The sequence below is a fragment of the Trifolium pratense genome, linkage group LG5 (genome assembly GCF_020283565.1).
Source record: "Trifolium pratense cultivar HEN17-A07 linkage group LG5, ARS_RC_1.1, whole genome shotgun sequence".
Lineage (NCBI taxonomy): Eukaryota > Viridiplantae > Streptophyta > Magnoliopsida > Fabales > Fabaceae > Trifolium > Trifolium pratense.
Genome location: NC_060063.1, coordinates 55,711,891 through 55,725,314, shown reverse-complemented (window position 1 = coordinate 55,725,314; position 13,424 = coordinate 55,711,891). Strand labels below are relative to the sequence as shown.

At 37.1% G+C, this 13,424-nt stretch overlaps 2 protein-coding genes across 4 annotated transcripts; one reads left to right on the top strand and one right to left on the bottom strand.

Moving 5' to 3' along the window:
- The first annotated feature begins 644 nt into the window (after window positions 1–644).
- Window positions 645–10,908, top strand: LOC123884933 (pre-mRNA-processing-splicing factor 8A-like). Of its 3 annotated transcripts, XM_045934159.1 has the most exons (6): window positions 651–7,761; window positions 7,940–8,015; window positions 8,946–9,086; window positions 9,237–9,373; window positions 9,599–9,762; window positions 9,914–10,877. In XM_045934159.1, exon 1 carries the CDS (start codon window positions 746–748, stop codon window positions 7,730–7,732), a length of 6,987 nt encoding a protein of 2,328 aa, XP_045790115.1. In that variant the 5' UTR covers window positions 651–745; the 3' UTR covers window positions 7,733–7,761; window positions 7,940–8,015; window positions 8,946–9,086; window positions 9,237–9,373; window positions 9,599–9,762; window positions 9,914–10,877. The 3 variants fall into 3 exon arrangements, with proteins under 3 accessions (XP_045790113.1, XP_045790115.1, XP_045790114.1); XM_045934157.1 differs by having other exon boundaries at window positions 645–7,761; window positions 9,237–9,762; XM_045934158.1 differs by having other exon boundaries at window positions 9,237–9,762; window positions 9,843–10,908.
- Window positions 10,909–11,801: 893 nt separating this feature from the next.
- LOC123886937 lies at window positions 11,802–12,299 on the bottom strand. The gene has a single exon (XM_045936202.1). The coding sequence runs from the start codon at window positions 12,297–12,299 to the stop codon at window positions 11,802–11,804; it is 498 nt and encodes a 165-aa protein (XP_045792158.1).
- Between the last annotated feature and the right edge of the window lie 1,125 nt (window positions 12,300–13,424).

Here is a 13,424-nt window from a genome sequence, read left to right as displayed (position 1 = left end):
ATGTATTATTATAAGTTTGTCAAGGTAGTTTATGATAAAATAGCTTATAAAAATACAATTTTTACTAGTGTGAACTTATAAAATACCATAAAACATAATTTATATTGCATAAGCTATTTGTATAAGCTCAAAAATAAAATAATCCAAATAAGAGCCTATTTGATTTACTCTAATTATTAACAATGTCAGTTCATAAAAAAAAATTAACAATGTCGGTGATTTTTATTTTTACAAAAATAATGTTTTCTTTTGACGCAAGAAAAAAATAATGTTTTTAAAAGATAACAAAATCTTCCAACAAAAGATAAATAAAGATCAAATCTTTTTGAATTTAATTTATATGCACCGTCGGTGTAAAGTTATTTTGCACATGCGTCCAATAAAAAACCGACACATCATGTATGGTCATTAAAAACACATGATGTGTCACATTCATTAAATGACGTGGCAACGCGTCATTGGATGTATGTGTAAAAATAATTTACACCGACGGTGCACAACAATTAAACTCAATCTTTTTACTTGACCAAAAAAAAAAATCAAATCTTTTTACTTGACCAAAAAAAAAAATCAAATCTTTTTCTTTTTCTTTTTCATCAAGATTAGTCGCCTATAAATAACAAATCATACCCTCATATTTTCTCATTCAATTCAACTATCGTTCCCTTTCTATTCTTTCACTCATAAACCCTAAACCCTAATTTTCTTCATTCAATCAAATTTCAATCTCCGATAACCGTTCAACATGTCAACGGTGGCCGGAACTACTGTTCCTCCGCCACCTCCGTCTCCAGCGGTGGCCGATTCGGAAGCACGGCTCGAAGAAAAGGCTAGAAAGTGGCAAAAGATGAACTCGAAGCGTTACAGCGATAATCGAAAATTCGGATTCGTTGAACCTCAGAAAGAAGATATGCCACCTGAACATATAAGAAAAATCATCAAAGATCATGGTGATGTTTCTTCAAAGAAATTTCGTCATGATAAGCGTGTTTATCTTGGTGCTTTGAAATTCATACCTCATGCTGTATACAAGCTGCTCGAGAATATGCCAATGCCATGGGAACAAGTTCGTGATGTGAATGTTTTGTATCATATTTCTGGTGCTATTACATTTGTGAATGAAACACCTATGGTGATTGAACCTGTTTATCTTGCTCAATGGGCTACAATGTGGATCATGATGAGAAGAGAGAAAAGGGATAGGAGAAATTTCAAGAGAATGAGGTTTCCACCTTTTGATGATGAAGAGCCTATACTTGATTATGCTGATAATCTTTTAGATGTTGATCCGTTGGAAGCGATTCAGCTCGAGCTTGATGAAGAGGAGGATTCTGCTGTTTGTGATTGGTTTTATGATCATAAGCCACTTGTGAAAACGAAGTTTGTGAATGGTTCGAGTTATCGAAATTGGTGTCTTTCGGTTCCGGTTATGGAAACATTGCATCGGCTTGGTGGGCAGCTTTTGTCTGATCTGAGTGATAGGAATTATTTCTATTTGTTTGAAAAAGAGTCCTTTTTTACTGCTAAGGCTTTGAATGTTTGTATACCTGGTGGGCCGAAATTCGAGCCTTTGTATCGTGACATGGAGAAAGGAGAGGAAGATTGGAATGAGTTTAATGATATTAACAAGCTTATTATAAGGTCGCCGCTTCGGACAGAGTATAGGGTTGCTTTTCCTTATCTTTATAACAACAGGCCTCGGAATGTGAGGCTTTGTGTTTACCATACTCCTATGGTTATGTACATAAAATCTGAAGATCCTGACCTACCTGCATTTTATTATGATCCCTTGATACACCCAATAAGTAGTGCTAACAAGCGGTACGAGAAGGAAATCGATGATGATGACTGGGTCTTGCCAGATGGTGTGGAACCTTTTCTTAAAGATGTTGAGCTTTATACTGACACCACGGCTGCTGGAATCTCGTTGCTGTTTGCTCCTCGTCCTTTTAACATGAGGTCTGGCCGCATGAGGCGTGCCGAAGATATTCCTCTTGTGGCAGAATGGTACAAGGAGCATTGTCCTTCATCTTATCCGGTTAAAGTTCGCGTTAGTTATCAAAAGTTGCTCAAGTGTTTTGTGTTGAATGAGCTGCATCATAGACCTCCTAAGGCTCAAAAGAAGAAGCACTTATTGAGATCACTTCAAGCGACAAAGTTTTTCCAGACCACAAAACTTGACTGGGTTGAAGCAGGTCTTCAAGTTTGTCGGCAGGGGTACAACATGTTGAACCTGTTAATACAAAGGAAAAATTTGAACTACCTTCACCTTGATTATAATTTTAACTTGAAGCCTGTCAAAACCTTGACCACAAAAGAGCGTAAAAAATCACGATTTGGTAATGCTTTTCACCTCTGTCGTGAGGTCCTTCGTTTGACGAAACTTGTGGTGGATGCCAATGTTCAGTTCCGTTTAGGTAATGTTGATGCTTTCCAGCTGGCGGATGGCCTCCAATATATTTTCTCTCATGTTGGTCAATTGACCGGTATGTATAGGTACAAGTATAGGCTTATGCGGCAAATAAGAATGTCGAAAGACTTGAAGCACTTGATTTACTACCGTTTTAACACGGGTCCTGTTGGCAAGGGACCGGGTTGTGGGTTTTGGGCACCGATGTGGAGGGTTTGGTTATTCTTTCTTCGTGGTATTGTTCCCCTTCTTGAACGATGGCTTGGGAATTTACTGGCAAGACAGTTTGAGGGACGCCACTCTAAAGGAGTGGCGAAGACCGTCACTAAGCAGCGTGTTGAGAGCCATTATGACTTAGAGCTTCGGGCTGCTGTTATGCATGATGTGGTTGATGCCATGCCTGAAGGTATAAAGCAGAATAAGGCAAAAATTATATTGCAGCATTTGAGTGAAGCTTGGCGCTGCTGGAAGGCAAATATTCCTTGGAAGGTTCCTGATATGCCTGTTCCGGTAGAGGACATGATCCATCGGTATGTGAAATCAAAAGCAGATTGGTGGACAAATGTTGCTCATTATAATCGTGAGCGTATAAGAAGAGGTGCAACTGTTGATAAAACTGTTTGTCGCAAGAATCATGGAAGATTGACACGTCTTTGGCTGAAGGCAGAGCAGGAGCGCCAACACAATTATATGAAAGATGGTCCATATGTTACTCCTGAAGAAGCTGTTGCTATCTATACAACTACAGTCCACTGGTTGGAATCTAGGAAGTTCTCCCATATTCCATTTCCACCTCTATCATACAAGCATGATACAAAGTTGCTTATTCTTGCACTTGAGAGATTGAAGGAATCCTACAGCGTTACAGCAAGATTAAATCAACTGCAAAGAGAAGAGCTGGGGCTGATCGAACAAGCTTATGACAATCCACACGAGGCATTATCACGAATTAAGCGACACCTCCTCACCCAACGTTCCTTCAAAGAAGTTGGAATAGAGTTCATGGATTTATATAGCTACTGCGTTCCGGTTTACGAAATAGAGCCACTTGAGAAAATTACAGATGCATATCTTGATCAATATCTGTGGTATGAAGGCGACAAGCGTCATCTCTTTCCCAACTGGATCAAGCCAGCAGATTTAGAGCCACCACCTCTTTTAGTTTACAAATGGTGTCAAGGTATAAACAATTTGCAAGGTATTTGGGACACCGGCAATGGTGAGTGTGTTGTAATGCTGCAGACTAAGTTCGAGAAGTTTTTCGAGAAGATTGATCTGACAATTTTAAATCGGCTTCTTCGTTTAGTTTTGGACCACAACATTGCAGATTATGTCACCGCAAAAAACAATGTTGTGTTGTCATATAAGGACATGAGTCACACAAATTCATATGGTCTAATACGTGGATTACAATTTGCGTCATTTGTTGCTCAATATTATGGCCTAGTACTGGATCTTTTGTTTCTTGGATTGACTCGAGCAAGCGAGATTGCTGGTTCACCACAGATGCCTAACGAGTTCAATACTTATTGGGACACAGAAGTTGAGACCAAGCATCCAATAAGGTTGTATTCTCGGTACATAGACCGAGTCCACATATTATTTCGCTTTACTCACGAGGAGGCTCGGGATCTCATTCAACGATATCTCACCGAGCACCCTGATCCTAACAATGAGAACATGGTGGGTTACAATAATAAGAAGTGCTGGCCAAGAGATGCAAGAATGAGGCTCATGAAGCATGACGTCAATCTTGGGAGGAGTATCTTTTGGGATATGAAAAATCGTCTTCCTCGAAGTATCACAACTTTGGAATGGGAAAATAGCTTTGTTTCTGTTTACAGCAAAGATAATCCAAATTTGCTTTTTAGCATGTGTGGATTTGAAGTGAGGATACTTCCGAAAATTAGAATGATTCAAGAAGGATTCAGCAACACAGGAGACGGTGTTTGGAATCTCCAAAATGAACAGACAAAGGAAAAGACCGCTGTTGCTTTCTTAAGAGTTGAGGATGAACATATAAAAATGTTTGAGAATCGTGTGAGGCAGATTCTTATGTCATCGGGTTCTACTACATTCACCAAAGTTGTCAACAAGTGGAATACTGCTTTGATAGGACTCATGACATACTTCCGAGAGGCAACTGTGCATACTAAAGAGCTCTTGGATTTACTTGTTAAATGTGAAAATAAAATTCAAACTCGTATCAAGATTGGACTTAACTCAAAAATGCCAAGCCGGTTTCCGCCTGTCATTTTCTACTCGCCCAAGGAAATTGGAGGACTTGGAATGTTGTCGATGGGTCACATTTTGATTCCACAAAGTGATCTACGACACAATCAGCAGACAGATGTTGGTGTAACCCATTTTAGAAGCGGGATGACTCATGAGGAGGACCAGTTGATTCCCAATCTTTATCGCTATATACAGCCTTGGGAAAGTGAGTTTATTGATTCACAGTGCGTCTGGGCTGAATATGCATTAAAAAGGCAGGAAGCACAAGCACAAAATAGGCGCTTGACCCTTGAGGACTTAGAAGACTCATGGGACAAAGGAATACCACGTATTAACACTTTGTTCCAGAAGGATAGACACACGTTGGCTTATGATAAAGGATGGAGGGTGCGTGCAGACTTCAAGCAGTATCAAGTTTTCAAACAAAACCCCTTTTGGTGGACACACCAGAGGCACGATGGGAAGTTGTGGAACTTGAATAATTACCGAACTGATGTTATTCAAGCCCTTGGAGGAGTGGAAGGAATTCTTGAGCATACATTATTCAAAGGAACATATTTTCCAACTTGGGAAGGTCTCTTTTGGGAAAAGGCATCAGGTTTTGAGGAATCTATGAAGTATAAGAAACTCACCAATGCTCAGAGATCTGGTCTCAATCAGATACCGAATCGTAGATTTACTCTTTGGTGGTCACCAACCATTAACCGAGCTAATGTTTATGTTGGTTTCCAAGTTCAGCTAGATCTGACTGGTATTTTCATGCACGGGAAAATTCCAACTTTGAAGATATCTCTTATTCAGATATTTAGAGCACACTTGTGGCAGAAGATCCATGAGAGTGTTGTCATGGATCTCTGTCAGGTTTTGGATCAAGAGTTGGATGCTTTGGAGATTGAAACTGTCCAGAAGGAAACAATCCATCCCAGGAAGAGTTACAAAATGAACAGTTCTTGTGCGGACATCCTTCTCTTTGCTGCCCACAAATGGCCAATGTCAAAGCCTAGTCTTGTAGCTGAATCTAAGGATGTTTTTGATCAGAAGGCAAGCAATAAGTATTGGATTGATGTCCAGCTTCGATGGGGTGATTATGATTCTCACGATATTGAGCGTTACACTCGGGCCAAATTTATGGATTACACGACAGATAATATGTCTATATACCCATCTCCTACTGGGGTTATGATTGGCATTGATTTGGCATATAACTTGCATTCTGCATTTGGAAACTGGTTCCCTGGATCAAAGCCACTACTTCAGCAGGCCATGAATAAGATTATGAAGTCAAATCCTGCATTGTATGTTTTGAGGGAACGAATCAGGAAAGGTCTGCAGTTGTACTCTTCTGAGCCCACGGAACCATATTTATCTTCCCAAAACTATGGAGAGATATTCAGCAACCAAATCACTTGGTTTGTTGATGACACTAATGTGTATCGTGTTACAATTCATAAGACTTTTGAAGGAAATCTTACAACAAAACCCATCAATGGTGTCGTTTTTATTTTCAATCCAAGGACCGGGCAGTTGTTTCTTAAGGTTATTCATACGAGTGTATGGGCTGGTCAGAAGCGTCTCGGTCAACTGGCGAAGTGGAAAACAGCAGAAGAAGTTGCAGCTCTTGTAAGGTCTTTGCCTGTAGAAGAACAGCCAAAGCAAGTTATTGTTACTCGTAAAGGAATGTTGGACCCATTGGAGGTTCACTTGCTGGATTTCCCCAATATTGTTATCAAAGGAAGTGAGCTGCAGCTTCCTTTCCAAGCATGTTTGAAAATTGAAAAATTTGGGGATCTTATTTTGAAGGCTACAGAACCACAAATGGTTTTGTTCAACATTTATGATGACTGGCTGAAGAGCATTTCCTCATACACTGCATTCTCCAGGCTGATTCTTATTCTGCGTGCACTTCATTTGAATAATGAAAAGGCAAAGATGTTACTGAAGCCTGACAAAACTATCGTCACTGAACCTCATCACATCTGGCCTTCACTAAGTGATGACCAGTGGATAAAGGTGGAGGTTGCATTAAGAGATCTTATACTTTCTGATTATGCAAAGAAAAACAATGTGAATACTTCAGCTTTGACTCAGTCTGAGATTCGTGATATTATACTTGGAGCTGAGATTACCCCACCTTCACAACAGCGGCAACAGATTGCAGAGATTGAAAAACAGGCGCGTGAAGCAAATCAGGTGACAGCTGTAACGACAAGGACCACAAATGTTTACGGTGAAGAACTGATAGTAACCACCACTAGTCCCTATGAGCAAGCTGCTTTTGGTTCGAAGACTGATTGGCGTGTCAGAGCAATATCAACCACGAATTTATACCTTCGAGTAAACCATATATATGTGAATTCTGAGGATATAAAGGAAACAGGGTATACCTATATCATGCCAAAGAACGTTTTGAAAAAGTTTATATGCATATCTGATCTTCGAACACAGATTTCTGGGTACTTGTATGGTACAAGTCCTCCGGACAATCCTCAGGTCAAGGAAATCCGGTGCATTGTGATGCCACCGCAATGGGGGACTCATCAACAAGTCCATCTTCCATCAGCTCTCCCAGAACATGATTTCTTGAATGATTTGGAGCCTTTGGGGTGGATGCATACTCAACCAAATGAACTTCCCCAGTTGTCGCCTCAGGACCTCACTTCACATGCTAAGGTCCTAGAGAACAATAAACAATGGGATGGGGAGAAATGTATTATCTTGACTTGCAGTTTTACTCCAGGTTCCTGTTCTTTAACTGCATATAAACTAACTCCATCGGGTTATGAATGGGGACGTGTTAACAAGGATACAGGAAGCAACCCACATGGTTACCTTCCCACTCATTATGAGAAGGTTCAGATGCTCCTCAGTGATCGCTTCCTTGGTTTCTACATGATTCCGGATACTGGTCTGTGGAATTACAACTTCATGGGAGTGAGGCACGCATCAGGGATGAAGTATGGAGTGAAGCTTGGGACACCTAGAGAGTATTACCACGAAGATCATAGACCAACCCATTTCTTAGAGTTCAGCAATATGGAGGAAGCGAAGACAATGGCTGAGGGGGATCGAGAGGATATGTTCTCTTAGAGTGTGTTTAGATAGAGGATTTTAACGAGGTACAATATTTTTTTGAAGGAATTAAAATGATTTGTCATAGTTGTAGCACTATTCTTCTTCTCCCTCTATCAAAGTTTTAGTTGTAGCATTGTTGCAATATTTAACGGTGTTCTGTAAATTTTTATTGTGTAGTATAATTTATTTTTGAATTTGTGTTTCTTTATTGTGTTTGTGCAGAGATCAAAGACTTGAAGCTTTCTTAACTATTTAGAAAATGTCATTGATGAGGCCACCTCTATTTTCGTAATTGCTGGTATGTGATATGTTTGTGTATTGGTTTTGTGCTCTGAAATTTATTAGTGTAACATTGCCACTGCTTATATTCGATTTCAAAGATTGATTGATAAACTCAGTCAAATATAGCTACCAAGTAAATAACAATAATGGAAGGGTGAATTTTCATTTCCTCTTCAAGCTTCTGTGTGTGAAGTTTCAGCTTTAGAACATGTTAAAAAAAAACACTTACAACGAGTACTTTTTGAATCAAAACATTGTAGCTCCAGCCTTAAAATCTGTTAAACTTGCTTGCAATGTGTTTTATGCTTGCTGGAATAGAGTACCTCAATGAATGACAATTAGCTATATTTTTTATATACACTCTTTTTTAGGAAGTTTTATTTGCATATGTAAATCAAAGTTTATCTGGTTTATCTAGTGGGTCTAATTCAAACACTAAATTGACAGGGGCTGCAAATTACTAACTCATTTTCAACAATTATAAATTTGATATTCAATTATCTGCATGAGCGAAAAGCTTTATCCCTCAGAGCTGTTTTTAATTTATCACTTGTTCTTGTTTCCATGACTTACTGAACACAATTTATCTAGTAGTCCTTATTTGTAGCATATAGTGTTAGTATACAGTCTACTTGTTGATTAGTCATGACAAGATAGAAGCATATGTAACTAGATTGGTATGGTCTAAGCTAGGGCGCTAGGCAGTGATAAGGTTGTGCCTACTTGATAACTAATGGCAGTTTGGGATGATAAAATCCTCCACTGAGTAGTTTATGACGCTAAATTTGCCTTTGTTCTTGAATATATTTTGGAATATGTTAAACTTGTTTAATTTTTGTTGTTGATTTATTGAATCTATCTAGTTAGGATTGCTATTTCTATTTTTTACGAATTCATCGTTTCAGACTTGGAACTTAGATGCCTTTTATTTTTGCCAACGGTGCAGATTTGTTCGGACTGGCTTCAACTTTCAAGGATGTGTCAATGGTTTAGAATTGTGCAGCACCTATGTAGAGATGCCTTTATTTTGGTTACTAAATCTGGATATAAGTTGTCATTTGCGTTACTCGCACTCCTCGGATAGTAGGTATGTTTGCATCTATGTCTTGTATACCTTTGGATTCTTGTTTCTGTATAAATTAACTTTTCCCATTTCTAATATTGTAGAATGGTTAGTTTTTGGAGATTAATACATCTAAGGTAGTGACTAACCGGTTTTCTATACCTCTGTATGTAGTGGTGAAGATGTTTGATCACGTCTGGATCCTTGTGGTGTTGGGTATTTCCATTTCAGATTAATTTACAGAGGGGCGTTGGATTTGGCGGCTGTTTTGGTAACAATGAGCAGGAATTACCGCATCCTAGTGATTATGTGTATGTGCTAGATTTACCGGTTTTGCTCAGCTGGGTTGATTATTACATAGTCACGGCACATTGAGAATGTCTCAATTATTGTTACAGTGAACTGTTTGCAACACTTGTGAAATTTGTACAGGGTAGTATGGCAATGGCAAATACTTAGATAAATAAATTTCTGAGTTTGTTTTGTTTTTTAAGTAATAAATGTACAATTAATTTTTGAATATTTTATTTCACTAGAATAATGGTCTCTATTCCACTAAGGAGGAATGACAGAAATGGTCTCTATTCCATTAACGAGGAATGACACAACTCAGAAATGTTTTCTATTCACAATTCATATTTCTCCAAATATGGATATAGGTTGTTATTTGTGTTACTGACACTCCTCACTTGGATAGTAGGTATGTTTGCATCTATGTTTTGTATACCGGTGGATTTTTGCTGCTATATAAAATAACTTTTCCAATTTCTAATATTTTAGCGTGGCTGGGTTGATTGGTTTGGAGATTAATACATCTAGTAGTGAGTTTTGTATACACCTCTGTAATGTAGTGTTGAAGATGTTTGATCACGGATGGATCCTTAATTATGGAGCGGTGGTGGATGCGGTGTTGGATTCGATGGCTGTTTTGGTAACAATGAGCAGGAATTACTGCGCCCTTTGATTATGTGTATGTGCTAAGTTTACAGGTTTTTCTCAGCTAGGGTGTGTATTACATTGTCACTGCACATTGAGAATATCACAACTATTGTTATGTTTGTTACAGTGAACTGTTAGCAACAATTACAAATAATCAGTAAAAAACTTAAAATGGAATGAGCCACTTACCTCATTGTTTATTGTAATTTTTACAGTACTTCCTAAAACATTCTAAAATAAAACATTTGATGATAAGTACCATTGATATTTGCTTCATTATGCAGTAAAAAACATGGGGTGTTTGTGGTTGCTATTGTTTATTTCTTGCAAGAGATCTCGGTCTTGCTCATTTCATCCTTGGAGTTGATTCAAAATATGGTCTCTTTATTCAATTCCCCATCATGTTTGCCATCCTAAGGTGGCTTTATTTCTCATCTGTTTTACATAATTCAGCTTTGGAGAATTTTATCCAATTTGGCAATGGGGGTGGGGTGGTAAGGTTCATAGATAGAGGTTTAGTGTCATTTGGTTCGCGTGTATTTGGGTTATTTGGCGAAATCGAAATAATGTGATTTTCAGGAATGATGGAGGAAGCGCATATTTATGGCTCGAAGAAATCCAACTTTTGTCTTGGAAGTGGCTAAGAAGCAAAGTGACAGGATTCAATTATGCCCTTAACTAATGGGTCTCAAATCCAAAAGTGTGTTTAGGTTGTTGACTTGCAGGTCTGCTGCTGTATCTCTGGTATGCAGTCTTCGTGGTGTGCTCAGTTTAGGAGTGGTTTGTTTTATTTCTTGTATGATTTGTGTAAGGGGTTGTTGTATTTTTGGACCGTGTAAATTAGGCATGTTTTATGCCTATTTCAATTCAATTATTATTTCTTTTGGCTTTTCAAAAAAAAAAAAAACCAACTTAATCAATTAATGCACATAGCTAGTAGAGTCACACCTTAATTAGGAGAATAGAAATGGAAATAATGATATTAGCTTGTTTCTCTGGTTTGTTTGAATCTCTAACCCCCATTTAATCATCAAAATGACAAGTGAAAAATGTATGCAAGGAAAAGAAATAGAAAAAATTGCAAGGAAAATAATTTTGCAGGGACTAAAAACAAACAATTCTATGTTTTCAAGGACTTAAATAAAAATTAAAATTATAGAGGCTAAAAACAAAAAATAATATAGTTGCAGAACTAATCATAGTTCAACATTTTTTTTCTATTACATTTCTCACTTAATTTATCATTCAATGAGTACATATAATGCCATACCACAATCTAAATCCTTCATTCCCCTTCATGTTTCTTTAGAATCACTATTCAAAGACATATATATTTCATGTTGGTGTGGATTCTTCCCTTGGCACTTTGCCCCTTTTCTACACTATGGCCATGGCTTGTGATGCCTCATTGAATCACTCATCTAATTTATCTCACTATGAACTAGTTATCTTATCTCATGGATGCATGACCAATTAACTCCTACAATAGTCTTCAAAGGCGTTGTCCCGAGGTATGAGTTGGAACGCTGAAGAAGTATTATAAAGGAGGTATAGAGTTCTTCTTATCTGCTAACAAACTTCTCGTTCCCCTAATAAATTATCCGCTAACATTTTTCTATAGAAAATGAAAGGAAAAACCTAATTCCTACAATATGATCTCAGTGAAAATTACTACTACTTCTCATTATGTATCATGTATGCATCAATTCAACTAAATGTACATCATAAACACTTGTGTTCAACCATGCATGCATACAATCCATTAAGCCTTTTTTATAATGACATATTACTATCTCTAGACTAGTGCTCAACCATTACCAATGTTGGTTTTTCTTGTTCTTCCTTGGACTCATGATCTTCATTATGATGGTGTTCTTCGCCGCCACCACCAATTCCATTCCCCATCTCCACAACCGCACCGAATTGAACATGACGCTCTCCACCACCAGGGGAATGAACAGGTGATTTTGCACCAGAAGGGCTGGTAACAACAGGAGGAACATCTGTTTGTGTAGCTTTTGGTGTCCAAATTGCAGGATTATTACCGCTACGATTGTTATTATTATGGTGTTCATCAGATTTGACATGAAGAGGCCTAATGCATCTATATATAAATATGAGAAACCAAGATAGCCATGGAATTGCTACTAATGTCATGCCTGCATAGAGATACTCCGGTACAGCTTCGGAATCCGGTAGGAATATGTATATGCAAAGGAAGATTCCTCCTCCAATTGTGCATGCAAAGAAAAAAGTAGAGATGACATATATTCTAACATCTCCTTTTCTATCTCCCATTGAAGAGGAAGATCAATAATAAGGAAAAACAAAAATAATAATTCTTTCTCTCTCTCTTTTTCTATATTTCTATATTAATTGTTTTGTTTTGTTGGAGAATTTTGCAGAAGCTCAATGGTTGTTTGTTAAGAACCAAAGATTGGAAAGTTTCAAAGAAGGGGGACACATTGAAGCGTTGAATTCGGGAGATAGTTTGTTGGTCAAGCAACTATAACGTTTGAGGTTGTTTATATTTTATATATATTAAATTAATTAAGTAAAATGAATAAGCTTATCATGTTCATAATTATTTCTTTTATTTTTACTTAAATGTTCACGTGTGTGTGTGTATATATATATATATATATATATATATATATATATATATATATATATGGGGAGGGATCAAATTACACCGGTGTAACATTTGAGTAATGTTACACCGCTCAATAACGCTTTAACGAATACAAATTTTACAAAATCCACCGTTGGATTGAAAGCTTGTATCGTATAGATCATCCATATTATTTTTTACAAAAATCTAAAATCGTTTGGTATGTTATTGAGACCAATCAAGATTAATGGTTATATATATATTATATAGGCCTATTATATATAAACATAAATTAAATTAAAATAAAATGTTCACGATATTTTGTAACCAGTATGGTGACCCGTGCCAAGCACGGGTAATATAAAACCTTTCGAAATCATTTCGTTGATTACATTCCATATTTAGTTTAATTAAATTAGGTTTTTTTTGTCCAATGGCCTAGTGACTAAAAATTCTACCACCTTAAAGGTGAATAAGTGGAGTGTTCGGGATTCGTTCGAACCCATATAAAATACGATGTTCCTATCAACTGAACTAATGTAATTTTTTTTTTTTTGACGAAGCTAAGGTATTCTTTTCCGTTATTAGTTAATTGAGACAAATTTTATTTTCTATACTGAAAAAATTTGTCGCTCATAATTCTATTTAAAAAAACCAAACATGAAAAACTTGTATAATTCTGTTTTTAATCATAAAAAATATAGTGTTTAAGGTTCGAATGATATTTATCTGAAAATTTAAAATTTACAACCATAAAAGAGTAGAAGACATAAGAAAATGATCAGTCACTGTCAAAAAAAGAAAATTATCAG